Consider the following 26,916-nt stretch of genomic DNA (forward strand, 5'->3'; position numbering starts at 1 on the left):
CCATGGGCCACGGGGTACCCCCAGCCCACGTAGCGGGTCCAGACACCTGGAGGCAGCACCCAGTGCCCCCAGCTGCACGGGGCAGGGGCTCGGGGTGGGTGTTAACAGTGCCCAAGAGGGCTCTGGGATTAGGCTCAGCTGGGTTTGGCCCCAGAGAGCGTTTCAGCTGCAAGGTGGGCTGATGGGAAGGCAAAGGGGTGCCCAAGGCAGAGCCTGGCTGCAACACGGAGAAGACGACCCTTAGGCTGGCTGGAGAGGGAGGCAGTTGGGGGTGCAGGGGCTTCGGCTGAGCCCTCCGTACTTGCCCTGAAGCAGCACTCAGTTTGGGCACCTGCTCAGAGATGCTGCAGAGCTCGTGGTGCCGTAGGGGGGCGGTGCCAGCCCAAGGTTCAGGGCAGTCACCCCTTGCCCCGCTCAGGTCCATCCTGGCAACCTGCCCCACTCTCCCTGCTGAGCCTGGCCAGTGAGGTCCTTCCCATGGGACACATCTAGCCTGCACGGGGACGGATCCTGCTGTCTACAGGCATGGTGCAGGGCCCAGCAGGCAGCAGCCGGAGGGATGGAGGCACAGTTGTACTCAGGCTCTGGATGTTGTCCCCATCCCTGTGGCACCCTGTGCCTTAGACACCCCATTGGACCCCATAGGACCCTGTCCCAGCTTGCTGATGGTGGGGAGCTGAGCCTGGGAATGCCACTGGTGCCACCAGGTGCTCTGTGACATCAGGCAGAATGGGGACAGAGAGGTAACACCAGGCAGCGAGCTTGGGGACTGCCCTGTGCTGCCCGAGTGTGCCTGAGGCCACCGGGGCAGTCACCCAGAAGGTGAATCTGCTGCAGTGTCCCTGGAGAGGGACACAGGGTGCTGTGGGGCAACCTGGCTCTGCAGCACTCTCTTGCTGGACATCCCCTGGCACTGAAGTCACCTCCTGCCCCAACACAGACACAGAGCCTGGGTTGCATCATTCCCAGCTGTGCCCTTGGCCGCAGCCCCACTGGATGTGAGGCCCCTGGGTGTCCGCAGGGCCCCATGAGCGTCCCTGTTCACAGCAGGGCCGGGACAAGGAGGGGATGGAGCCCTGCAAGCCGCTAAAACCTTATGGCCCCGCAGCCACTGAGGCTCAGCAGCAGCCATCGCGACGTGGCTCAGCACAGAGTCAAGACACATCTGCCTGCTCCCAAGCCCCATCGTTCCCCAGAAGAGTGTCCTCATCCGGCAGGACCTCCACACCCAGCAGGAGTGCCACATCCAGCAAGAAATCCACATCCAGCAGGACTTCCAAGTAAGCAAGGGGTTGGCTCCTTGGATGGAGGGAGCCCACATTTATCTATTGTTTCGGTGCTCTTCATGTTCCCTGCTTGTCCTCAAGGCAGAAAAGCTGCAGGATGGGAAGGGGAGGGTGATGGAGGATGGTGCCAACATTGCAGGGGGACTTCCCCATGGTGCATGGTACTGATGGCCGAGACGTATCCACCCAGGCAGGCAGTGTGCAGGAAGGATGTGCCGAAGGCAGATAAAGCAACGCAGGTGAGGGTGGGCGGCACTGGGCCCTGCACACGTTCACACACGTTCTTTTTGGAAGTGTGTCCACACCCCAAAAACCACGTGCCCATCACCCACTCACACAACCCTCAGCCCCCAGGGATGCAGCTCTGGGTCATGCCAGGGGCTGCGTGTCCGTATATTCTACTGAGAAACGCAGGCTAGGATTTGGCCTGGAGATGGATTTGGCTGCTGCTGAGCACCTTAATGTGGCCCAGCCTGGGGTAGACTCCTGTGCAGGCACTGGGGGACCTTCCAGAGATGGAGGACTGGACCATCCCAGAGCCTCCCAGATGGGGGCTGCCAGGTCCCTCCCGTTCCCCTCCCTGGGCTCAGCCTGTGCTGGGGCAGTGTTTGATGGTGTGGGTGCTCCCGGCCCCAGACCCCCTCTTCCTTCGAGGTGTTATGGAAGGAATGGCAGCCACAGGGCAAGAAGAAGAAGAAGAGCAAGTATGTGAGCGACACCCAAGATCAGCCGCAGTGGCAAGCCTCGAGGGCCAACAGCGCCACGGAGAGCTGTCCCCAGCCATTGCAGCACAGAGCCCCCAGCTCCTCCAAGGCGGCTGTCACACCCCAGGACAGGTAATGCAGGGACCATCTGGGGTTGAGCCAGTCCCACCCCTGAGCCTCCCTCCAGGGTGATCTGGGTCCCCAAGGCAGAGGGACGGGTACCGGGCAGGGTCATCTCACACATGTCTGTTTGCTCCCTTGGTAGGAAAAGCACGTCCAGCTTGGACATGAATCTGTACAGTGAGGAGAGAGAAAAGCAGGATGAGGCTGTGCTGGAACTGGAAGGTAACCCTGCTCATCCCCATCCAGCTCAGCTGTGTTTGCTCCATCGTGCTCCTCTGAAATCCTCTGTCCCACCTCGATGACTCCAGCATGCTGGAGAAACCAGAGTGATGCCACGTGTGCAATTCAGGCTGAAGATCTCCATTTCCCATTGAGCTGTGGAATGAGACAAGACCCCTGTTTAGCTAATAAGTTCACTGCCCCTTGATGCCAGTGGGCATGGCTGCTTGGAAGATCAGGCCCGTGACAGTGAGGACCAGCTGCTGGGAATCTGGAGTGGCCTTTCCCCCCCAAAATCAGGGCTGTGTCACGGTGCTGGCTGGCATAAAGGAGTGTAAGCAGCTGGAGGTGCCTCCTAGGGCAGGTGGTGGAGGTGGCGGTTGCTCTCAGCTCCCTGGGGGAAGCCATTTGCGAGCAGTAATAACTCCAGCCCTGCTGAACCTGCAAAGTTTGGGCTGCATTGAGGCTGTTTGTGTTAGGGACCACTAGACGGTCATGTCTGTATGTGCTGTCAGATGCTTCGCACCTTTCTGTGCTGCTTTCTGATCCTCTCCCACTGCAGGCAGGGATAGATCCCCAGGGAAATTTCACTCCTGGAGGTTTCCAGATAGTGGGGACACCCTGCAACCCATCCCACAGACAGCTCCTGCAGCAACACTTCAGGCCAGGGTTCTTTTTAATGCTACTTTTATTCCTGAAAGTGCTCTTCTTGGAGCCCATTAATATAGCAACTCATTTTGTAAACTGATGGCTGTTAATAGATCCAAGAATGAGCAAAGTGCTTACTGACACAGCTAGGAGATAATTTAAGGTGCATTCTGTCCCATTCACAACCCAGAACTGTTTTTTCCAGGTCTCCAGGAAATTTTCTGAAATTAAACACATCTCCCCATTGATTCTAGGAAAGCAGGTCGATGTTGGAGAGCGGAGGTCTCACCTAGCCCCAGTGGAAACCCGCTTACCAGACCAGAATCAGCAGGAGGCACTGGAGGACGTGGCTGTGGATGGTGAGTGTATCAGCACTATGGGATTGTTCAGGATCTGGAGCATCTGCTGGGCAAAAAAAGCTTAAGAATTGTGAAGGAAGAGGGAAAAAAAAGCTGGAATAAAAAAAAAAAAAACCAGCAAAGTGTTGAGATTTCCCAGGGCACAAAATCACAGAATAATTCAGGTTGGAAGGGACCTCGGGAGGTCTCTAGTCCAACCTCTTGCTCGAAGCTGAGAGATCAGACTGGGTTGCTCTGGGCTTTATCCATTATAGGATCTCCAGGGCAGTGAAGGAGTCGGGGTTAGCCTGGGATGAAAGAGCGCCATGCTTTGGGGAAAGCTTGGACCTCCAGCCTACATCCGGCCAAAAAGGCCCTGGTTTGGGAAGCAGTTTTGGGGTGAGATTCTCTAAAAAAAAAAAAAAAATCACCAAATCCTTTGCAGTTATGAGAGTTCTCAGTGTTGTAAACTGCCCTTTTGGTGAAACATTTAAAGCTGCAGCCAAGAGTCTCCCTGCAAACTCTTTCCGTGTTTTGGACTCTCCTTTCTCAAACATATCTCCCCGTTAACTAAACTCCATCTTCTCCCATACTGCAGGGAACACGGTTGACATCCAGGACACAGATTCCAACACGGGCAGCATGGAGGTCCCCTTAGCCAGCGAGGAGCTGCAGGAAGCCCTGGGACACATCAGAGGTGGAGACCAATATTCCCCTCCTTGCTCTCTCCTCCTACATGGCCCCTCCAGCCAGCAACCCAGCGACAGGAGCACGGGGAGGCTGCTGGGTCCCTGCAGCTCGTGCTTGTGGCTGGCGTGGGATATGCCATGCACTCAGCAGAGGTTAAGTTCTCCCCATTTCTACTTTCCCTTTAATCTTGTGTTGAATTTTTGCTTTGCATTATTTGGCACAGGGGGCATGGTGTGAACTCTGTGTATCTCAGCAAGATACAAATGCCATCCCTCAGCGTATCAAAGGAGAAGGGGCTGTGTCTAGAGCGTGTTACGCATGGTGCAGCATGTGGAGGGGAGGTGACGGGTGATGAATGACCATGGAAAGGGAATTTAATCTTTCTTGGCCTCAGCATCCCACCCTGCCTGGGGCAGGGGGAGGGAGTTTCATTGCATTATTGTGGCTACAGTCCCTTAGATCCTGGGATGGAAAGGGTAGGTGAAAGGCAAAGGAGCCTCTATTATTATTATTATTATTATTATTATTATTATTAATAGCCTTTTTTTGCCAAGTCTCTCTGTGCTGACTGCCAGCATGCAGAGGACGTTTCCAACACTTTCTTGTTACAGAGGACACAGCTGCTGTGGATAATCTGGGCTCTGACCTGACTATGGTGGAGACCCACTTGACCCCAGAGCCACAGGAGGTGCCAAGCCTTGCCGCTGTGGATGCTGTCTCTCTAGCTGCCCCTTCGCTGTCATTGCCAAGCCCTGAAATCTCCCTGGAGAACCAGTCCCTGCTGCTGGTGAGATGCCCTGCTCCATTCAAATACTGCCCGGGCCATACCTTAGGGTACAAAGGTGACACCCAAGACCTCCACTCCATCCTGGGCTCCATGGCCAGCGAGGTCCACCTGACCAGCAAGGAGGAGCTGGAAGCCTTAGGACACATGGAAGGTAAGGGTAGGTATCTGAGGGGTTTTTTTTCTTGGAGGAAGCCTAGAAATCTCTGGAAACCAACAGATTAGTTAAAAGCCTTCTGCATGCCTGTACTGGCGCTTGTCCGACGATGAGGACATAATATTTAACACAGAAGCTACATGAGGTAATTCATCCCCTTAAAATAATGCTGTGGGTTCCCACTCATGTGGGGTAAACATGGAGGAAAGTCTGGTGGTGAGGGACTCAATTGCTCCTCTAGTAGTAAAATCCTCCTCCCGTCTCAGCAGGGTCTAGTGCATTAGTTTTTGTACCCCCAATTGCCACAGAGGCCCCATGCTATGGGGGGGATTGTGCCCAATGAAGTCCGTCTGGATTCCCGACAGTGTAGAGAAGCAAGCCCCAGTGGTTTTGCTTTCAACTTTACCTTTTTCCAACGCCTGACCCTGCCCAAGGACTCCATCCTGCCTTCCTCTGGAAGGAAGAAAGCACTAACCATCACCTTGGGGAAGCCCCTGGCTGGTGCAGTAGCTGCCACTGGGTCCAGTGCCAGCACCTTGTCCCCTCTGTGCTCTGGTGTCTGTTATTACCACTGCTGCTGAGCACTGCTCTCCCTCTGCAGCTGATGGGAAGGTGAATCCGAGTGAATCCATGAAGGCCGTGAGGACAGTCCAGCAACCACCCCTGGGGGAAGGTGAGCAAGATCTCCATAACCCCAGTTGCTGCTAGATGACAGCAAATGGCGTTAGAGTCCTTCAGAAGAAAACTCTGAGGCCACCTGTCTTAATGAACTGGAAATTGCTGTGCAGGGAGAGCCAGAGACACACCAGTGGCTGCAGTAGGTTTCCAAAACTTCACTGCAGGGCTCAGTACGGCCACATGCAGCCTCACCAAAGCCAGACAAACACCACAAATTCCCACATTCACTAGCTTTCTTTAACACGTGCAATTACACATGGCAGTCACAGCACTTGGGTCGTGCAGCCGAGCTCCCAAGTACGGCATGCCAAGAAAAACGGTGTTAAACTCCGACTTCTCATTGAGGATTCAAACACACCGTCCCCAGTCCAACTTTCCAACTGAACACGTTTCCCACCAGAAACCTTAATATTGCTCAGGGTCATCAGAGATTAACACATCAAAGCTGGAGCTGCTGGAAAAAGCAAAGCATGATGCTGCTCTCAGAATGCTCCTTGCTCCGTGTCATAACTCCTGAGTTATGAGGGTGGGAAGTCACAGGTATAGGATCGGCTGCTTGAGACTGACAAAGATTTGCTTGACACCTTCTGGCTTCTGTTTCCCTTCTTGTTTCAAGACCCAATCTGTCTGCAAGCCACCCTTCCCACTCTGCTTCCCCCTCATGACAGTGATGGCAGGGCTTTTCCCCTCCCTGCATGCAGGAGAGATTAGTTTCACTAATGTGCTGAAAAGATTTTACATCCTCTGGAGGATGGAGCTGGAGAAAGGCAAAAGATGTTACTAACACCGCTCTTATTTTTATATAACCAATCTCCCTCCATGTCCTGGCTGTGCAGAGAAGGTGGTAGCACCTCGCTGATGTGTTTAGGATGGTACTTAAAACACCCACATTTAGAAGGAAAACAATGCTCAGAGGGCCTTTTTTATTTTCACAGAGGACCAAGTTGATGTCAGCGGTGAGGGCTCCCTCCTGGCCACCCCATGGAGCCATTCAAACCCAGAGGAGCTAAAAGAAGCAAAAGTGAATGGTGAGTGAATCACAGAAATCTTGGTGGGAAGGAGCCTCTGGAGGCCTCCAAACCAGCCTCTCACGTGGAGCCAACTATCAGGTTGGCTGAGGTTTTGTCTAGCCAAACCTTGGGCATCTCCTCTGGGACTGGGAAGTCTCTGGGAATGGCCCAAAGCACCTTGCCCAGTGTCTCACAGACTTTCTGGGGTGAAAGCGGGAACTGAGCCTGGGTCTTTAGCCCCCACCCCTTGAGTCCTATGTGCTTGGTCACAGTGCTGCAGGGGTGACATCCTGGCATGCTCAATCACAACTGTGTGCCCTCGCATCCATCAGCCAAACCAGGTTCTGGATTAGCAGGTGGAGGACAATAGCTGTAAGAGAGAGCTTGGTGTGATGTTATTTCCCCCCTGTGACTAGTCAGCCTTTGGCTGCCATGTTCAAAGGGCAGAGAAAGGAAAACCAGCTTGTCCATGAAGTGTCACCTCCATGGGTGGCAGTTTGTCTCAGAGTTACCTGCTGTTCCAGGCACTGGCTACTCCGGAGGGAAGGACAAAGAGGAAGGGGAATAAACTACCCTCCACATCCACTGCAGGTGGGAGAGGCAATCAGAGGCTTAAGTGGCAAGAAAAGGAGATTCAAATTAGTCATAGGGAAGAAGCTGTAGCAGAGAACAGGGAATGCTAGGAGGGCACAGGATTTCCATTGCTGGATAGCCTGCTGCCCATGAACAAGATGAGACAGTGAGTTAATGCTGTGGTAGCACAAAACAGGGACAGGTGTCATTGCAGAGTCCTTCCAGCTCTCCTGGTGATGTCTACAGCTGTGAGTCCTGCCTGGATGGAAGCCCATGATACTCACCGCTTATTTGTCTTTCCACATCCAGAAAAATTTACTCCTCCTGGCTGTGCTCCCAAAAGCAGTGTGACACCAAAGCCTCTGCCTAAGAAGAGGGTGATAAAACTCCTCCCAAGGGAGACAATCAGGTGAGCATGAAGGTGGAAACGGGGTGTGTGGAACTGCTGCTGTCCCCGGCCTGTTATGTGATCACATAACAGGGCTCCTGCCTTCATACTCATCCCTGCAGTGCTGTGCGTATTGGCATTATCAATCTAGAGAAGAAACACACGAGCCACAGGTGGGGGATTGGGCCAACTCCTGACAAGGGCTGTGGGTCACAGAGCATGGTCCATCCAGTGTTGCAGTGTGGCCAAGGGAAGTTTTGAGGGCTATTTTGTCCTGGCTGATGTTTCTGCTTCCCTGCACACACCAGGGTGGCCACAGTTGCCCTCTGTTAAAGCTGGCCTGAACTGGGGAAGGCAGCTGAGACTGCATTATTGTTTCTGTGCAGCCTTAAGCAGTTAACGTGAGCTGCTGCAGGGTGTTTGGCTCCCATTACTGTGAGTGTGGAGCTGGGTAGTGAGCTCTTCTCTGGCACTCCTTCCAGCACTGTCTGGCCCATAGGGATCAGAGAAGGACTGGCGCCTGCATTGCTTGCTCCAGCTCTATCAGTAGGAGCTGTGTATCGGTTGGTCTTTGTCAGTGTGTGCTTCTCAGTTGTCAGTGTGTCCATCTCTCTTTATGCCTGTGTTTGTGGCAGGGACCTCTCACACATCCCTCAGCAGAGAACTGAGTGCAAAGCAGCAAAGAACATGACAAGGAACCAAGGGAAAGGTAACATCACCTTGTTATGGGCTCCCCCCCTGGAAAGCATGTTGGCAGCATGGCCAGCAGTGGTTTGTCCTTTAGCTTAGTCCTGCAGCATTGCATGATCCTTCTGAGACAATAACCAGGAGTATACAAAAGAAGGAACAATCCCCTTTCCCAAGGATGTGGGGACCAGTGGCTGAGGGAAGCATCAGTATCCTTTTTGACAGATAACTGAAGTTCATGAGCGCAGAGCTAGAACTATATCAACCACCTCACCCAGCATCTCATGTTAAATACAGGATCACTCTTCCTCTGCCCAGATTCCCCAACTCCCCTGCGCCCTCGGTAGCAGTTTAAGATGTAGATGCTTTGCCACGGGCAGTAAGGAACCACCCGCCCCAATCCCAGTCCCAGATCCCAGTGGTTATAGTTCATTGTTTCCAAACAAATATAATATAGGCAGTGCCTCCCTCCAGCCCATTTAACCCGCTGTCCTCTCCTGCCTGCAGCATTCTCCGATCCTTTCAACTTACTCCCCAAAGACCCAGATGACAATATTAAACTTCCCAGCCTGGAGGTGACTGCTAAGAAGCTGGGGATTAGCTTAACCAGTCAAGAGGCGAACGATGAGCTGGTGTGTGCAGATGCCGACAGTGAGTCCACTAGACCTCACATTACTCCCCTGTGGGTTATTCCCAGCCAACTTCTGGGTGAACAAAGCGATCCTTCTCCATGTGCCTTCCCAGCCTGGGGCAATACTGCACCAAAATGCTTCCTGAGCCAGAGGCTGCACTTGGGCTGCTGCATTTTAGCACTTACCAGGGACTATCTTCATGAATACATGTTGCGCTCTTTGGACCTCTTTATGCATGCTGAAACACCAAGTTCCACAGCCCAGTTACATGTGAAAGCTTTAACTGCTTTTCTCCTGCTGTTAGAGTTTAGTAGCAAATCTTTGTGCAGCGCCAGCTCCAAGCTGCTCCAGCATTTCATTATAGCAAAAAACATGCCTTGCTAATGGAGATGCCACTTGCCTGCAGGAGACAGGATGGTGGATTTCTTTGACTTTCTGGACATCATTACTGACAAGGAGTGTTTTGCCCATACAACATGTAAGAGACATTCTACTCCAGCAAAAGCCTCGCTTATCCAGAGATATCTGAATTTACCTGCTTCTCAACCTAATTGGTACTGAGCAAGAAATCAGCATCTGGGACCCAAAGAAACAAAGGCTGCTCTACTCAGACAAGACAGCTATAGCTCAATGGGCCATGACAGGCCAGGTCAGGGTTAGCTCTGCTCCCAGGCCAAGAAGCAGAGAGAAACAATGGGGAAGGACCATCATTGTGCTTGTGGGTCTCAGGGACCGGGGCAGGAATTTGGTCCAGATGTTCCTGGCTACAAGAGCAGAGGCCAAACTCTTCTTTTACAAGATGGGACACAGAAGGAGTAGAAGACTTTACCTTTTTTGGCTAACGATAAGCTGCAGGGAATTGTCCTCCCTGCTAGATACCTAACCAGCACTCAGCAGAAAATGGGGATAGATCCCCATGGCATAACTTGTCCAGATCTTCCTTGGGGCTGCTGGGGTCTCTGCCCCCTTTGAGCTCTGTGAAGGTAACACAAGGCTCAGTCATGGCTCTGACCACTCTCCTCCTCTCCAGCCCCAGGGAAAAATGACTCAGACAGCTTCGATTCTGTCAATGCCAGAGGAATCCTCCTCCTCAAAGTCTTCTTGAAGCTGGCAGAGTTGGCAGCTGTGCCACAGAGAACTCTGTTCCGGATCATCAGGTGAGCCACCTTAGGTCTGTGAGATAGAGAAGGGAGGTCCCCATTTTACTGGGATATTTGTCCCTTATAAACAAAATATACAGAACACAGGGGCTCCAAAAATAGATTTCCAGAAATGTTTCATATCTAGTTGTACATCCAAAAGCACCTGCATAGCTCGGGCACCCACTCTACAAAGACACTGTCGTAAATGTGTCTATCACACTTTTGCAATTTAAATATCCTCACGCACCCGGTCTTTCCAGATATGCGGGTGCACAGCAGCCAGTGCTGAGCAGCCCTGGGCTGTGTTTCACGGTACAATGACGCCCTCTTTTGTCTTCTAGTTACTACCAGCAGAAGCTTAGGGACTGCACTGGCCAAAAAGTCAGAGTAGATGGTGACTCCCTCAAGCGTTGCAGAAAGAAGCCCCAAAAAACTCAGAAAGAGCCAGTTTACCCTATGTCTGCCTTTGTAAGCGCTGCCCACGTCTCAGCCAGGAACAAAAGGGACACAGCAGCTTACATGGAGCACCTCAAAGGTAAGGTTTGCCCACTGTCACCCCCACTCTGTCCAAAAGGGAAGTCACTGGAGCTACCAGAGTGACAACCCAACTGGGGCATTTGCCACAGCTTCTTTTGTTCCCTCCTGGCACGTGGCCTTCTCTGAAGGTGGAGGATCGGTGCTTCTGGTACTGAGTTCAGCAAGGCTCAGGATCAGGGTTAGCCCTGCATTAGCAAACCTTTCCCAAGGTCATTCCCAAGAGGATCACAGAAAATGGAGCTGGAGCAGACCTTGGGAGTCCATCCAGCCCAAAACCCTCCCAGGGCAAGAAGTGAAATCAAACAGTTGTAGTGGGTTGTGCTCCAGGGGTGAAGGAATCACCCTCCAGCAGCGTCTGTGCAAGGTGGCTGCCTTAAATGCTTAAAAAGTGTCTAGTGGTGGGTGAGCTCTAGGGTACCCCAACACCTACAGGCACCCCTACACCATAGATTGCTGCAGATTAAGCACTCCACACTGTAGCCAAGGGATCAGTGCCTTTGTGGATCTATGCCTGCTAACGGTGGGCAGGCCAGATGGCAGCTCCTGTGACTCTTGGTTCAGTGAGGAACTGACCAAGTCTTTCCCTGGCAAGAGGAGACAAACCAAGAGGCAGGAGGCAGCAGCTGTTGGCCGCACAGTCAGTGACTCCGGTTCCTATTACCTTTGCCCCGTTCAGGCAGCCCTTATGCTCAGGTACCCATCTTTCCGCTGATTTCTAAACAACACACAACAACACGGGCAAAGCCAAAAAGAGGCTTGCAGAAGGTGGCAAGGCAGAGGAATGAACCAACCACTTCGTTTGAGAGCCACTTTTTCCGCAAGAGAAACCGGGTGCAGGAGGTGAGGGAGACAAGCGATGCTTCAGCTGTGTAACAGTACCAAAGGAGGTGTGGGGACAAGCCTGAAAACACGTGCTTTGTTTAATCAGGCAGCTGCTCTCAAGCCTCCTGCTCACCGCAGAAAGCAGAGACACTTCCCTGACATCAACACCGAGCGCCCAAACACACCACGTCATCTGACAACAAATAGCCCGGGCAAGACACAAGTGAGTGTGAAATGCAGAGGGAAGATGTTACCCTTTGTTGTATGGGGACGGCAACTAGAGAACTAAGTGTGACTGGTCACTCGTGTAACCTATACATTAACTGTCTGGTGAATGCTTTAACTAGAACCGGGTATTAAAGAGCAGTTTTGTCATAAGTGCAAGGAAAACTGAAAGCAGAGATATAGTAATAGCTTAGTTGTTTATTACTGTTAATCATCAGCATGAATTGGTTATAACCTGCCAACCCCACATCATAACGTGTCACTGAGGTACTTTTTGTCTTGAATGTATGTACGTGGCGCGTGCTCCCACCCAGATAAAGCTGTGAGATTTCCCTGCCGCAGTCTGCCTCCTCTTCCAACTTCCCTCCCTCCTCCCAGAAGGCACAGGTGGCCAAGCGGTACAGGCACAGCCCGGCCCTCCGCCAGCGCCGCAGCCCGCTGAAGCTGTGCCGGAAGATCAGCAGGGGCCAGATCGGCCTGCAGACGGGCAGCGAGCACTTCCACCACACCTCCCATCCCTACTCCTGGTTGTGGAACACCCACCACGAGCTGGCAACAACCGCTGCACCCCACAGACGGGACCACCAGCGGCGGCCTGCAAGGCAGGAAACGGCAAGGGACGCCAGGCAAAGGCAGTGCCTGGATGCCACCGGAGGTTGGTGAATGCTGGACAGCGGTGACTTGGGCCAGGCCTGCTCCCACCCCGCTATATAAAATGCGAAATAAAAGCCGTGGAAAGACGTTTTTATCGTCGTGGTGATTGTTTCTCCCCCGCCGCCATTCCTCTACGGCAGCAGCCGCCGCCCCATGCCCACCGCGCGCTTCCCGCCGCCGCCCCCACGTGACGCTCGCGTCCCTCACGTGACCACCACCGCCCGCCTAGTCCTCTTTCGGGTCGGGCCGCGAAGTGATGCTTCCGGTTCCGGTGCTGCTCGGCCCGTCATGGCGGCACCCAGGGAAGTGCTGGAGCGGCGGCCCTTCGGGAGGCGCTTCCTCACTGACCCTACACGCCTCTTCCAGCACAACGCCTGGTGAGGGCGGCCGCCGCCTCCTCGCCCCGTCGGTGCCCGCCCCGGATCCCTGGCCCTTTGCTGCTCACGGCGGAGCGGCCCACGGAGCTGGCCGGGGCGCTCCGGGGTGCTGCCGCCCTGTGGTGCCTTTCTGTGCCCGGCCGCGGGGGTTGGATAGGGTGGCTGGGGAGGAGGGGGCTTGTCCTCACCGCCCTGACTTGCCGGTAGTCTGAGGCGAGGCGCTGTGTAACGGCGCTCCCGGCGGCCGGGGTCAGTCAGCCCCGAGCTGCCCCGCTCCGCTTCGCGGGGACCCGGCCGCACACATTGTTGTCGCTTCTCTCCCAGCGCGCTGGCCCGGTGCCCGGGCTGGCCTCTGAAGCGCCCGCCGGGGCGCGGAGCAGGCCGAGGGGAGCTGTGGGTGTGGGGCTAGCAGCCAGGCAGCGAGGAGGGCCTGGGGTCGGGGACTGTCACCCCCGGGCTGGGGCGCTGCCAGCGTGGCCGGCGGTGCCGTGAGGGCTTGGAGGTGCGGGAGAGCCTTGCCCTGTTCAGCTGGTGCTCGCGGGTGCAAATCCCCGGGGGATCCTGAGCCTTCCTCGGCTCCTTCCGAAGCAGTTGGGATTCCTCAGGCTCCCTTGATGCTTCAGGAGAATGTGTTGGTTTGCTTTGTAGCGATTGTTTCATTGCTATAATTAATAAAGTTAAATTATGCACTCTCAGAAACCTGGAACTCTTCTCCATCTGTATGCATTAATGACTAATGTATAAATTGAACAAAGACCATTTCACCTATCTGCTGCCAGGCAATGCTGTAGCACTGTGAGATCATGCTAGGTGTTAGCTTGGAACAGGATGTCTTTGCTTGGAGAAAGCTATTGCTTTAAAAAATGTTAAGCACCCAAATTCTCAAATTTGCTGGGAACTGAAGGTATTTTGCATTTTTGAGGTAAATATGTACACTTTTGTTCTCTGGCTGCTATACCCTGTTAAGAATTGGGTATGTTTAGTTTGTAATAAAGTAATATGTGCATGTATCAGCTTGTCATTCATTGTGAGACTATAGTATACCAAAGGTATGTTAAAAAGCATATCTTCAACAGTATTTTCCTGCAGAAGCTCCTAGTAATCTAGCTTTTCACAGACTTGACATTTAAGTCTCTGTTTTGTGAATTAATATCAAAAGAGTAATTCCTCCTGAGGCCAGAATAGTGCTTCTTGGTCCTTGTATTTTGCTATTCATTCACTTGTTTTAGTGAAAAAAGGTCAAGTGACTCACTTTAATGACTATACAAATGTGTATGCACATTTAAGTTTTATTAATAACTCTTAATGCTTTAAAGCTTCCTACATATTTTTCTCATAATTGGATTTAATATAATACTCTACTTTCCAAATAACCCTACTGCCTTTTTTGCTTTAACTTGAGAAAGAAAATGTAGTTTTCTAAGACAGCCAAATCAGATGGCCCATGTTGATGACCTGCTTGAGTGAAAGCATGCAGGCACCTACCTGTCCATCAACCTGTGTAGGAACAACTGCTTTTCACCATGTCAGAATGGCAGCTCCTCTCCAAGGAGGCCTGTTTGTGCTGAGTGTCCTCGTGGTTTTACAGTAAGGATTTATTTTCTCTAAACTTGGCTGAGCATCAAATAGGGAAAAGGATTAGGGGACAGATTTCGTGTCTCCTGGGATCCCTTCCAGTTACATCTTTTGCAATGCTACGAGTGCCGTTCACTCAGAAATGGGAGCCGTATGTGCTGATAGCTGTTGTACTGCTGCTGAGCTAGAATTAGAGATCGTGGAAACACAATCCACAGCTGTCAGTTTGGAGAGGGCTGTCTAGACCTTTCTCTTTTCTCTCTGTCTTTCCCCTACCATCCTCAGCTGAGTAGTTCATCTTTTTTTTTTTTTTTTTCACCACAGGGATAACGTGGAGTGGTCAGAAGAGCAGGAGGCCCGTGCCAGGAGTAAAGTTCAAGAGAATAGCTCACAGCTATTGCCACAAGATAAACAAGGTACTTTCAGATAGTCTTCTAATGCTGCGTCTTGACATGTGCATACAAGAGTGGAACAGTCTGGCCAGAGCTGCATATGCATCATCATTTATCCCTCCCTTCCTCCCCTCTCCCGAATCATTCAAAATACGTTACCTAGTGGTGGATAATGAAAAATGGAGGAGGAGGAGGAATCTTTCTGTTCTTAATTTACCTCTCTGTGACTTTTCCACCTTCTCCAGAGACTCATCCTACTGGAACAGAAATGGTCTTGGTTGGGAGGAGTCATCTTGGGTTAGCTTCTTTGTTCACATTGTGTATGTTTAAATACTTGTTGGCGTTCCTTGTCAACAAACTTCTTTCAGTGTAGCGTTATTGCCTCTGCTTGCCTTTGCTCTCTAAAGTTTAACTTCTAACAGTCAATCTTTCATTTGCTTGCATGCTGTGGAGCAATCCCTAATTCAAGCTTAGTTTTTCTCTTAAGAGAATCTAATAAAGTAGTGTCCATATCTGTCTCTACCAAGTTAACAAGCAGCATGATAATGATGATTAAATCAGAAGTGAAGAAAAATTATTTTATCCTGATTGAAGTCTTTATCATCAGAGAGGCAGAAAAGCGTTTCCAAAGTTTTTTCTTTCCTCTAACTTGGCTTAAAGGATATTGATACATCCAAAATGCAAAGCTTACCTGAATCTGAATCAAGCTAAAGGTGCACAGTTCTACAGTCAAGTAATACAGTTGAAGCTGTTCCGAGTTGGTTAATAATGCGTTTTCCCTCCACACCCGTTAGATATCATCCAGTCCCTTAAATGATGGTGAAATGGCTTCCTGTTCTTTGGTATGATAAGAGACTTTGATGATGATCTTGTTTCACCCTGCCGAGCAATAGGACGGATCTGCTCCTTTTGTTCAAATTAAATTGAGTGTGTCATCCGTAAAGCGATGCTGAACACTACTGGAGCTATTGAGACACTTCCCATATAGCTGTGTTCACAATAGCAAATTTAATTATACCAAAGAGCAACCCTCCTAATTTCTTGGATTCCCAGAAGTATCCAGCAGTTTCTATTGTGATACCCATTGTGTTGAGTTCATTTTAAAATCTGGTTAACATTAAAGGATGCTGTCTCTCATGCTTTGAGAACCTATATACAACTCTGAAATTGTGGAGCAATTGCTGTTAGAGCAGTTTGTCAGGTCTTCATGATGCATTTCCCAGACTGAACAATGGAAGCCAGTCAAATTTTGATGGCTGCTATTCAGTGGGAAGCGTGTAGAGACAATGGGATGGCTGAAACATAGGGAAGCCAGCCCAGCCAAATGTGCCTGAAGGGTCTAGTATTTTGAGAATCAGTAACGTCCAGGCAGGAGAACAAAGGCAGGCTCTTGGTCATTATGGCTGTATTATTCTGTGGACTTCTTGGGGCTGTCAGAATTTGTTCTGAAGAAGGAGAGAAGTTCTGTGGGGTATGTCGAAGACGTGTCTGCTGGCTGGGAACAGAGAAAGAAGTGGAAGAGTTTCTTGGTTTCTTTTTGAGGCTCCGTAATTAGCCCCTGTGCAATTGAGGGGGTTCCTGGTTCTCCTCTTGTATTTTGTGAACAGTTACTTTTGTTTGCACTTCTTCTGCAATGTGAAAGGGTGAGTATGGGCTTGACTTTAGGGGCGTCCTTACAAAGATGAGCAGAAAGGTCAGGGGTCCTTATCAAGGAAGTCTCTGGAGGAATCTGGCTCACACACCGATGTCGCCCTGAGCTAAGGGTCTTGAAGCGAGTATTATGTGAACTTTTCTGGCATAAGTTGTGTGGGAAGTCAGACTGAAAAATTAGTATGGTCATTTTTGTTTTAAATCTGTTTCTTGCATGATCTTTGTCAGCTGGCCCTTGATTTTTTGCATTGATATTGTTACCGATCCTTTATTCCAGTGCTTTGAAAACACTATAGTATGAGGTAAATGAGTTTTAAATATAGCTTCCACACGTGTGGGTTGGAGTATAGCAGCTGTTCAATAGCATCCAACAGAATTTCACGATAATTTAACACAGGAAGAGCACAGTGCCTTGTTCGGTGTTACACTGTGGCAAAAATGTGGGTAATCCAAAATGGCTGGGTTGGAATATTGCCACAGCACCTCAGGTGAGCATCCCATGAACAGCCAGGCTGTCATGGGATTGTTAGGGACCAGCAGGAATCAGGACTTCCTATTTTTGTTAGCTGAAAGAGCATTTCCAGCCCCGGCAGCCTTGCATATCCCTAGTAGTGCATGGAAGAAGTGACCGTTCAGGAAGGAGTGTGCCAGGGACTGAATCAATAATGGTGCTTCTTCTGACATGAGCAGGCATTGAGTGCTCCTATGCAAATAGTAAACTGACTTGACTCTGCTTACTTTGAGCTCTGGTGAGATTATGGCACAAACTTACTGCTCTAGTCTAATATCAGACATTAAAATTTCTTTTGGCTTGGGGTTTAAGAACAAGGCTTCTTAAAAGGAGAATATCCTTGTAGTTGAGGTAAAGAGATTATATATAGCTCTTTGTGCTAAAAATACACATATGACTGACTTCCGATTCTCTGTTAAAGCCATTTTGGTTTATATTTGGCTGAAGCTACCTCTTTTTCCAGCTGTTCTTGGTTCATTATACTACTTCATGTCAGATATCTTCTAAACACTTGCATGCTTTCCAGAAAGACTGATAAACTATGGTTCAGATAATACTAATCTCCAATTTTAAGGCGCCTGCTTTTTCTCTTAACCCTCCTCTTAGTAGATGTTGGAGAGAGGTTATCCATTCTTACTTACAGTCATCATCTTTAATTGTGGGAGAATCATTCGCATTTGGTAGTGCACCTGTTGCTGTGCAAAGATGGGTAAGGAGTTGCATGTTATTGGAATACAGTTGGGATCTCTGGCCATGGATGTTAATGCCTCTAGGTGATTACAAGCATAGGATGCTATAATTAGCTCTTATTTCCCAGGACAGAGAACTCATCACATCGATGAGAATTCAGGAAGCCAGTGGGATTCCTAGGTTCCCATGGAAAAATAGTTCCCCTAGAACTGTACTTGATCTGAAATCTGTGAAGGCGTGTGGAAATAATTCCTTGAGTAACGAATTTCGGTAGATCGTGGCTTTCTAAGAGTTCTTCCAGCTTTCTGTAATACTCATCTCGGAATGTATCCACTTGGTGTGAAAATGATAATGTTTGCTGCTAAAGTTAATACTTATCATCTTTAGCCTATCCATCTTAGCTCTCTCCTATTACTTTAATGACAATCGTCACTTGTGTTGATTCTCCTCTTTTCTTTTAATTTCATAAATGCGTCATGCTCTTAACATGCATAGAACTATGGAAAACAAAGTGCTGTAGACTGGACTCTAGCAACACTTGTGTAAAACATGCTGTCCTGTAATCTTGGAGTATTGCGCAAATGCTAATTGAGCTTTCTACCAGGCCTGTATAGTTGACTAATTTTTCTGTTTCTCCATCTGAAAAATGGGGTAGCGTGTCGGACAGGAGCTCTTCAGCTCCAGGCAGCTGTCATAGAATTCCTTAGAAGTTGTAAGTGCTTGACACCTAGTGTCATGAGGCTCCAAATGAATTGTACAGTGAACTGAACAAGTTAGTGTTAGAGATGGAAGTAAAACCTGGATTTCTTCATTCCAGCCTCCTTCAAAGAGGCCTTTTCTGTTGCTAGCTTCCTTTAAATCCTACCAGGAGACAGACAGTTTCCTCTTATATCTCTTTTCCCTTTTTCAGTCCTAACAAAGTGACTGCAAGGAGGCAGGCTGAGTGTTCATGTGGGATGGCACAATTTAAATAAAGGTGATTTTTCAGTCAATAACCTTACTTATTAAAGCAGATTGCTGAATAGATGTCTGCGGTGATCCCTGACTGTCTGAACTGATTAAACTCTGAGACTTTCTAATTTGAGTGCTGGTGATGTTTTTGTTTGTGTTTGCAGAGGAATATGAGGTGAATGCTAAGAGGTACTGGGATGACTTTTATAAAATCCATGAAAATGGCTTCTTCAAGGACAGGCACTGGCTGTTCACTGAATTTCCTGAGCTGGCACCTGGCAGGAACCCAAGTCAAAATAGGAATTCTGTGCATGAATTTAGTAACAGAGAAGAATCCAACAATGAAGGGCTGGGAAGCTATGAAAATGGACATTGTTCATTGGAAACCAGGGCAGAGAATCAGCTAAACCTGATAAAAACGACATCCAAGATCTGCACAGAGGAGTTGGCCACACAGAAGTATAGTGAGCTGAATCAAAGTGATGGAGATTACCCAGGATCATCTGCATCTTACCGAGTATTAGAGGTAATAGCTGTAAAACAGTGTCACACATCAAACAGTCCCTTATATCAGTGTTAGTGGGACTGAGACATAAAAATATTAATCATTGGCAAACAGTAAGTGAATGGGATGATTGCCTGAAGTCAATAAAATGCAAAAAAACATGGGGCAGCTTAGAACTGAATGAAATCTGTCGGGATTCTTTTGGTTCAGACTGTGAATTGGCAGAGCCCAAGGACCATAAGAAGTTTCTGAGTTTAAAATACATGCTATTACTATCAGAAGTTGAAACAAGCATTTTAAAGTCATCTTTTGAAGAAGCAGATTCATTTACTTGTCTGTATAAAGCTTTCCCTTGTCATTTATGTTTTGCTTGTTTGTGCTGACTCTTGTTTGCCTTAGGAGGTGTGAAACAAAACAATGAAACCAAGAATGTAAAGATGCTGTTTGGTTTATTCTTTATGGGCCATGGAATAATGGTGAATCTTAGACTGATACAGGGTTTGTCCCGGAAAAGTCTGTAGGACTTCTAAATATTAGATTCCTGAGAGTTGGTAATGACCTTTTGCTCTGCCACCTCTAGTTTGTTCATTGTTGATATTGCTGGTTATATTGAAGGCTTCGTGTTCTATGGAAGTTCTGCCCTTCCAGGGAGAGTCAATATGAACTGTCCTTTTGATTTTTTTATTTAATCTGAAGCTTTGAGACTTCCTCAGGCTTTAATGTTCTTGGGTCGTTGTGGCTTTCCTGTCTCACCTCAGCACCTTCAGTAGTACCTGTCACTGCAAGCCATCAGCGGTGTTTTCTGCTCAGTCTATTTCAATTTTACTGATTCCTTAAACATTCAGAGGCAAATTTTCTTAAACCCAGTTGTGTGAGCCATCTTGTCTTCAAATGGAATGAAGTAGAAGGAATAATAAGGCAGAATCATTTTAGGCCTAGCTGTAGCTTGAGGAAGAGCCATCCAGTGAAGGAAACTCTGAAACAGCAGGATTTAATTATGGTAAAATAAACTTCTTTCTCCATTGCTCTGATTTTCTGTGGGAGTGAATGCAACTAATCCACGGCCTTTGCCAATGCTTCAACGACTCATACAGGTTGTTATGCTTGGGATTCCAGCAATAACAGTTTTCTAAAGAGTAATGATATGTAGCTTGTTAGTAAGATTTCTATGAGAACTGGCTTAGTGGTTTTCTGCAAATGCTTATATGTAAACCTGCTCCTCAGAGCTGAACATATTCAGATCTCGCAGTGAGATTTGCAAATGGTCACTGTTATGCTCAGTTGTTAATCACGAGTTGCTCTCTGTTCCGTGGTTGTAGTGATGATTTGAAGTTAGCTGCATGGGACATGCTGAAGAAATTATTTTTACTATGTGTTCACTTTGTTTGCACAGGTTGGCTGTGGTGCTGGAAATACAGTCTTCCCAATTTTACAAACCAACAAGTAAGTAATTCTCAGTAGGTTTTTACCTGCATGATATACCAGCCTCTGAAAAACAATTGGAAAAGTGTTGCATGTGTTCTTAGTTCCGACAATCTCAGAGAAAGGCCAGATACAAATGGTACGTTTGCCATCTGCAGCTTCAAATGATTGCGTTTTGAGCTTGGGAATCTTTGGTCTTAGAATGTAACCAACGAAACGTGATGTGAGTTCACATGTCTCATTCTGCAAGCATTTTCATACAGGCCTTAGCGTCCCCTTTTCTGGAAGAAAAAGTACACAGTCAGTTCCGTATGAGAATAACAGAGGCATAAAGGAGCATCATGATCCACCAGATTTTGCACAAGGCATTATTGACAGACATAGACTAAAGTCCAGGATTTCTGGCTCCCAGTTCTGTGTGTTTGAGACAATTCCTGTGGAACACCTTTATATAAATGATGATAGTTTCTTTTATTTATTTCAGTGACCCAGGCCTTTTTGTTTATTGCTGTGATTTTTCTGCAACAGCTGTGGATCTTGTCCAGGTAAACTCAGTGGTGACTTATGAAGGTAGGAAGTACATGGTACCAATTGCACATTAACACAACTACATCACAGCTACCACCAGCTGTTTAGCTGTGTTGGCAGCTTACTTTTTTTTAGCTAGCTCTGATGCTGACCCTTGTACTGGTAAATCATGAAAATGAGCCATCAAAGATTGTAGAAATGAGGGAAGTTGGAGTTCTCAAAATGTCACATTGGCAGCAGACAAGTCAGCCAGATTTTCTTTCCCCTGTGGTTGGCAGAACTTTTCTAAATCCAGTGCTCTTTTAGCCGAGTAACTGCTGAACCTTGAAAACATTCAGGCTATTTTTTAACAGGAACTGAAGCTGGTTTTGGTTTGTGTGTGCATTACTGTCACTGCAGTACTGGGAACGTGGTCTGATTGCTCGGAGGGATACTGTTGTCTGTGGAGCAGGAGACTGGAATTTAGTCAAAGGACAAATACTGCTAACAAATTTCAGGTCAGAACAGGACTGAGAATATATGAAGTATCAGATGTAATCATTCACTTCATGAGATGAGATGGGGAGCACAGCAGCAGAGGCAGCATGCCATTTCATCTTCTTAAGGTGACACAAACACTGTTTATAAAGGCTACTGCAATCCATAGCAGCAACTTTAGAAAAATATACAACTTCTTTTAGAAGTCTAAATGTGATTTTTAAGAGCATAACTTTAGGGAGCCAGGTTTTATTTTTGGAGTATAGGGAGCAGTCTGCTTGTAGTTGAACTGAATATTGATTGCAGTGATGCAGAGAGGGGCCCTGACGCTCTCGCTTTTGTAAAGATTTCCAGCTTAACAGTGTAAATCCCTCACTTCTTACCACTATTAGTTGAAATTCTGACCTTAAAATTGCAATAATCCCTCAATCCAGTTTTGGGGTTTTGCCAGTGCTGATTGTCTGAAAGTAACAAGTCCAAAGCTCTTTGTAAATCCCCCATGTGTACTTATTTGTCACTTTCACCCCTGTTCCTTGTCTGACCAGGGAAGCTATCTGACCGCATCTGCCTTAGGCCAGTGAGGCTGAAACAGATCTCTGGACACAGCACTTTATTATGTGAAAGTTAAAATGCTCCCATGTCCAGGTAATATTGAGATCAGGGTCTGCCGCTAATGCTCTGATTTCTCTCCCCTTAAATACAGAACAACGCGCAGTATGATTCTTCTCGCTGCTTTGCATTTGTCCATGACCTGTGCAATGACCAAAGTCCTTTCCCAATGCCAGATGAGAGTCTTGACGTTGTTATTCTTATCTTTGTCCTCTCAGCGATTCTCCCAGAGAAGTAAGTTTTAATAATTCCTTCTGGTTGCAGAAGATAATGCATATAGAGCTGGAGTTCTTTAATAGTAGGTTCCCTCATATCAGGAAAATTAAAGTTTGTTCTTTGTCTGGTCCAGTTTTCCATTAAGCCTCTGAAAATGAAATTTGCAGGTACTTTCTGTTGTAACAAATTCTGGCATAGGATACATGTGATTTTGAAGTGCTAAGTGGCTACAGATGGCGTCTTGCTATGGTCACAGTTGCTCACCTGTTCTGAACCCCAGCCACACTGAACACTCAGCACCCATTTGTGGAAAGTATGCTGCTAGATTTTTAAGGCTCAAAGGCTGGATGAATTTCTCATATGGGAAGTGGCAAGGGAGGGGACAGGTTCAGAAAACAGTTAAGAAAAGTGCTGTGATCTTAGCGAGACAGCGTGTTAGAACCTACACTAGTATCTCTTTTTTGTTCCTTTTGGTTTTATTTCACAGCATTTTTCTTCAAGTTCACTTATTACTTGTTTTACAGAAACCAGTGGAGATCCTTTTGTAATTAGTAAGAGAGAGCAGTTAATCCCTGCTGTGGCAGGCTAAGTTATTGTTGTAAAAAAAAAAACCAAAAGCAGAATCAGGGAATGTCAGAAATAAAGTGGCCAAATAAAATCAACCCACCTAAGACTGAGAGAGCGCAGAAAAATGCTAGCTTTTGGTAGCTCTTTATATCAAGTTGAAACATATGTAAAACTCTATACCTTCTTTTTGGAAAGTGAGCTAAGGAAACACGCATCATTTTGCAGAATGTTGAATACTTCTGTTTTGTCCTTTCCTCAGGATGCAATGCATCGTTAGCAGACTGAGTCGCCTTCTGAAACCCGGAGGAATGATTTTGTTACGAGATTATGGCCGTTATGATCTGGCCCAGCTTCGGTTTAAGAAAGGTATTTTCTTTTCCCCTGGGGAGTCTTGCCAGATCACTAATAGATGATGCTTCTCTGGAGTAGTGTCTACCCTGTTTAGGAGGCAGCTTGTTAATTCCCCTTAAGCAGAGCACGTGCTGGGAGAAGTGCCTCTCGTTGGATGGCAGTTGTTGATTTTTAAATGGTAGCTGGTAACTGTTTAAATCCCTCTTGCCCTTAGGTCAGTGTCTGTCTGATAACTTCTATGTGAGAGGTGATGGCACCAGGGTCTACTTCTTCACACAAGGTAGGAGGCTAAAAAAAAACATCCCTCTGACTCTCCTCGCCTCTTCTTGTCTCTGTGCCCTCAAGTTTTGCCACTAGCTCTTTCCAGCCTGTCTTTCTTGGAGCAGTGTGAAATGTTAAGTGTCCCTCAATTGCATGGGGACCTGGGCTCGTCACTTGCTGACGCAAAAATATGGCATAGTGAATTCCTTAGTGGAAAATCCTTTTAGAGAAAGACTAGTGTGTTTGCTACACTGGGAGTGGTGGGATTGGAGGAGCTCTCCTTGAATCTCGTTGCCTGTGGAGGATGGAGTGAGATGGACACCACTTGAGGGAATTTCTCTTGACTTTAGTGTTCTCCTATGAGGAAATAAGAAGGGTGTGGTTCAGCGTAGAGCTGAGGCAGCCTCTCCAGTCCTGCTGCTGCTTGGTGTTCAGCAGGGGTTGTCTTCTCCCTGCTTATCACCAATTGCACCTCCAGTCACTTCCACCATGGGCCCCTCTGCACGGTCAGTTTTAGAGCAGTGGCACAACGGCAACGAACAATTCCTTCCCCACTGCACAAGTCTTGTTTGTCACAACAAAATTAATGTTTAATGCGTGTTTGGCAAACGCTTCACGATGGAAAGCATCTGATAAAAGAGCACAAGCTGGGACCTGTTAGCCCTTTTCTACAGAAACTCCATACAAACCACGTGCTCCCAGGCTGCAGTTGAAGAAACTCTCGGCTGCTCAGCGGGACTCGGTCTGACTTTGCCCAGGGCCAGCGTGCTGGGGCACTATGATATTTACTTGCTTGGTCAGGAATACCTGCCAGGGTAAGTGCTGGAGCCTCGAGGGCTCTTAGTGCTTTGATTGGGCCCCAGCAGGGTGTGGTTTTTTAAGGATTTTTTTTTTCCCCCAGTTAACCTTAATGAATCCCGTTCCCCTCCAGCCTATACAGCACAGATCTTATTGCCACCATTTAAAAGCGTAGGTCTGATCCCTTTCTTTGCTCTTGCAGACTCTGACATTCCTCTGGAGAGAGGGGGGAAGGGGGAAGGAATGGATCTGTCCCTACTTGCCAGAAGATGTTACCTTAATCAGTTACTAGAGGCGATACCCATGTCTGAAACTGCTGCTCTTTTCTCTTTGTCAAGTCTCTGTAATTCTAGTTGTCCTTCATGTAATTCTTTCCTTCCTTGGTGGAAGGTAAACTCAAGGGAAACAAGAGAAACTGTGATTTTAATCCCCCCATAGTACAGCAGTTAAGTCCTGTCTGATCTTTATGTTTCCCTGCCAGAGTGAGACTGTGAGTTTCCTCTGGCCCATCTTTCAACATAGTTTAGCCCTCAGTGTGAGCCGGTATCAGTTAAATGAAAGCTATGGCATCTTCAATCTACTTCTCTCTGCTTCCAGATGAATTAGATGATCTCTTCACAACAGCTGGGCTGGAGAAAATCCAGAATCTGGTTGATCGGCGATTGCAAGTGAACCGTGGGAAACAAATGACAATGTATCGAGTATGGATCCAGTGCAAATACCGCAAGCCTGCTGCCCCTCAACTGTGAGGAAACGGGGTGTGCTTTTTAGGTTGGAGCCTCTTCATGGCCATGTGCAGCGTCTCCTCCCGGTGAGATGTGGTTTTACAGAGTTGAGTGCACACAGGACCTCAGTGCCTTTTACAGTGCTTGCATCACTTCAAGTGAGTTTTGCTAAGGACGAATGTTCTAAGAAGAGACCAAACAGTATTTTAGATGTCTTACTACTGGTCTGAGTTTTCTAAATTATGGTTTTAATAACTTAAAAAATGATCAAGCTGTCTTACAGCAGCTGAGCAGGTTGAGTAGCGAGTCACTCTTACTCTGGATTTCCACGTGAAACAGAAGGAAGGCTTCGACCTTACCTCTGTGTTTTGTACTCCTGTCTTGGGAACAAAAAACATACAAAGGGGAAATCTGCTCTTCTCTACAACTGGTCACTATGCCTAAAATGGATCCCTTAGCCAACTTATCTCATGCAGCTCTCTTCTAGTCATTCAGGTTTGTGCAAATCCACAAGTTAAAACACATTGATTGAGGGCAGGAACTGAGAGCATGCTAGTTTCTCTGTGCCAGCTTCCCCATGGATGCCTCATGGTGTGCAGATAATCTGTGGAGAAAGCAGATTACGCTGCCTTGCCTTCACTTTCCACAAGGATGTTCCTCTAGAGAGCTAGCACACTATAGTCAGGTGCTATAAATTCATATCAGGCAAGGTTCAGGCTTTCAAAGATTTGGGGCTGATGCCAGTTCTGGGGCACCTCCAGAGTGCAGAGTATTGCAAGCAGTTCACGGGACCAGGGTTTACACAGAATTACCTGCTTTTTCTGCTTGAACGGTCAGAAACTGTTCTTGCTGGCTGCAGCCCCCAGGTCACGAACTGCATTGCCCTGTCATGGTGGCGTGCTAAACCCAAGTAGACAAGACACCTGTCTTTGATAAGAAATCTGAAGAATGTCTACCACTCTTGTTTAATTTCCTAGAGGAAGGCAACATTGTGGCTTTCTGAAGGTATTTCCCCACTTTTGACAGCAAGTATCTTTTATCTCAGCTTGTTTTCTTTTGTTATTTTTAGGGTGTGGTACAACAGGTATTAGAATAAATTTTGTGGTAATGCTTTTCAGTGCTGGTTTGATTAATATAAATCAGGCTTCCACAGAAACTCACATGCTGCTGCGCGCCTGACGTGAAGGATTTGGGCCGCCATTAAGTAACTGCAGTTTTTTTCCTCTTCTGTGATCATGAGTGTCACTAGTGCCTGCTCTCGTCTCTCAAGAAGGAAAAGCCTTGCCTGGTATCTCCTACCTTGTTTTAGTTCATGAAGCAACAAGGTCTATTGTGGGTACACCACTGGCTGAAGAGCAGTTCATGTGTCTAACTATTTTATTAGTTAGACACTTGTATTTGTAGCTTACAGTTGCGTAAGAATAACTGTCAACTATAGAGAACACATAGGTTATGAAATAACTGCTGTCTTGAAATGGGAGAAAGGGTAAAAAGATGAGGAAATGTCATTACTATCTTTGGAGAGTCTGCAGAAGTCTTTGGAGTCAAACCAGGAGCACCCTGATTTGTAAAGCATTGTAAGGGGCTGTAGCAGTTCTCTCTGCTGGGTGTGTGGCAGCACAATCAGTTTGTAACTTCCACGCCACTGTGTTACTCTGTATTCATGTGTCTGCTACCCAAAGGCTTCTGGGTTAGGACATTTCAGCCCTTCCTGTGAAAAGGTTACCCAGCAAATCCATTCACACCACAAAGGCAGGCCGCAGTGCTGGGGGGGGGAATGGAAATGCACCATTGCTTTTTTCTACATATCTTTTAAATAATCTTGGAAAGGAATCAAATAACTGGGAAGAGAATTCTTGTTCAATTTGTTGTACTGTATTTCATAAAGGGCTAAGAGACTTCCCAGTGTCTGCAAATGACATAGGAGGCGTTAAGGCTTGAAGCCGCTTGTTTTGGAAAGCAGAAAAATGAATGGGAGATGTTTTGCTTCACAGCTACTGTGCGGCCTTTTCTC

General features: G+C 47.8%; 2 protein-coding genes across 2 annotated transcripts; both read left to right on the forward strand.

Annotated features, from left to right (window-relative positions):
* The first annotated feature begins 24 nt into the window (after positions 1-24).
* Positions 25-12,407, forward strand: EFCAB3 (EF-hand calcium binding domain 3). The gene is made up of 17 exons (XM_054801542.1): positions 25-1,280; positions 1,426-1,525; positions 1,923-2,122; positions 2,256-2,335; positions 3,235-3,339; positions 3,917-4,015; positions 4,620-4,952; positions 5,551-5,622; positions 6,563-6,655; positions 7,520-7,619; positions 8,234-8,307; positions 8,793-8,936; positions 9,948-10,074; positions 10,401-10,594; positions 11,273-11,436; positions 11,525-11,641; positions 12,022-12,407. The coding sequence occupies exons 1-17, from the start codon at positions 1,069-1,071 to the stop codon at positions 12,304-12,306; spliced, it is 2,499 nt and encodes an 832-aa protein (XP_054657517.1). The 5' UTR covers positions 25-1,068; the 3' UTR covers positions 12,307-12,407.
* Positions 12,408-12,549: 142 nt separating this feature from the next.
* METTL2A (methyltransferase 2A, methylcytidine) lies at positions 12,550-26,805 on the forward strand. The gene is made up of 9 exons (XM_054801544.1): positions 12,550-12,674; positions 14,574-14,665; positions 18,608-18,969; positions 20,342-20,391; positions 20,855-20,915; positions 22,079-22,218; positions 23,027-23,133; positions 23,333-23,398; positions 24,775-26,805. Exons 1-9 carry the CDS (start codon positions 12,586-12,588, stop codon positions 24,924-24,926), a joined length of 1,119 nt encoding a protein of 372 aa, XP_054657519.1. The 5' UTR covers positions 12,550-12,585; the 3' UTR covers positions 24,927-26,805.
* The last annotated feature ends 111 nt before the right edge of the window (positions 26,806-26,916 follow it).

Source organism: Grus americana, chromosome 22 (assembly GCF_028858705.1).
Source record: "Grus americana isolate bGruAme1 chromosome 22, bGruAme1.mat, whole genome shotgun sequence".
Taxonomy (NCBI): domain Eukaryota; kingdom Metazoa; phylum Chordata; class Aves; order Gruiformes; family Gruidae; genus Grus; species Grus americana.

Excerpts from the sequence above, each read along its gene's own strand:
- EFCAB3 (XM_054801542.1), top strand. The coding sequence starts at position 1,069 with ATGGAGCCCTGCAAGCCGCTAAAACCTTATGGCCCCGCAGCCACTGAG. Across the intron at positions 2,123-2,255 it reads GCTGTCACACCCCAGGACAG|GAAAAGCACGTCCAGCTTGG; the intron begins GTAATGCAGGGA and ends CTCCCTTGGTAG. Across the intron at positions 10,075-10,400 it reads ACTCTGTTCCGGATCATCAG|TTACTACCAGCAGAAGCTTA; the intron begins GTGAGCCACCTT and ends TTTGTCTTCTAG.
- METTL2A (XM_054801544.1), top strand. The coding sequence starts at position 12,586 with ATGGCGGCACCCAGGGAAGTGCTGGAGCGGCGGCCCTTCGGGAGGCGC. Across the intron at positions 12,675-14,573 it reads CTCTTCCAGCACAACGCCTG|GGATAACGTGGAGTGGTCAG; the intron begins GTGAGGGCGGCC and ends TTTTCACCACAG. Across the intron at positions 23,399-24,774 it reads GGTCTACTTCTTCACACAAG|ATGAATTAGATGATCTCTTC; the intron begins GTAGGAGGCTAA and ends CTCTGCTTCCAG.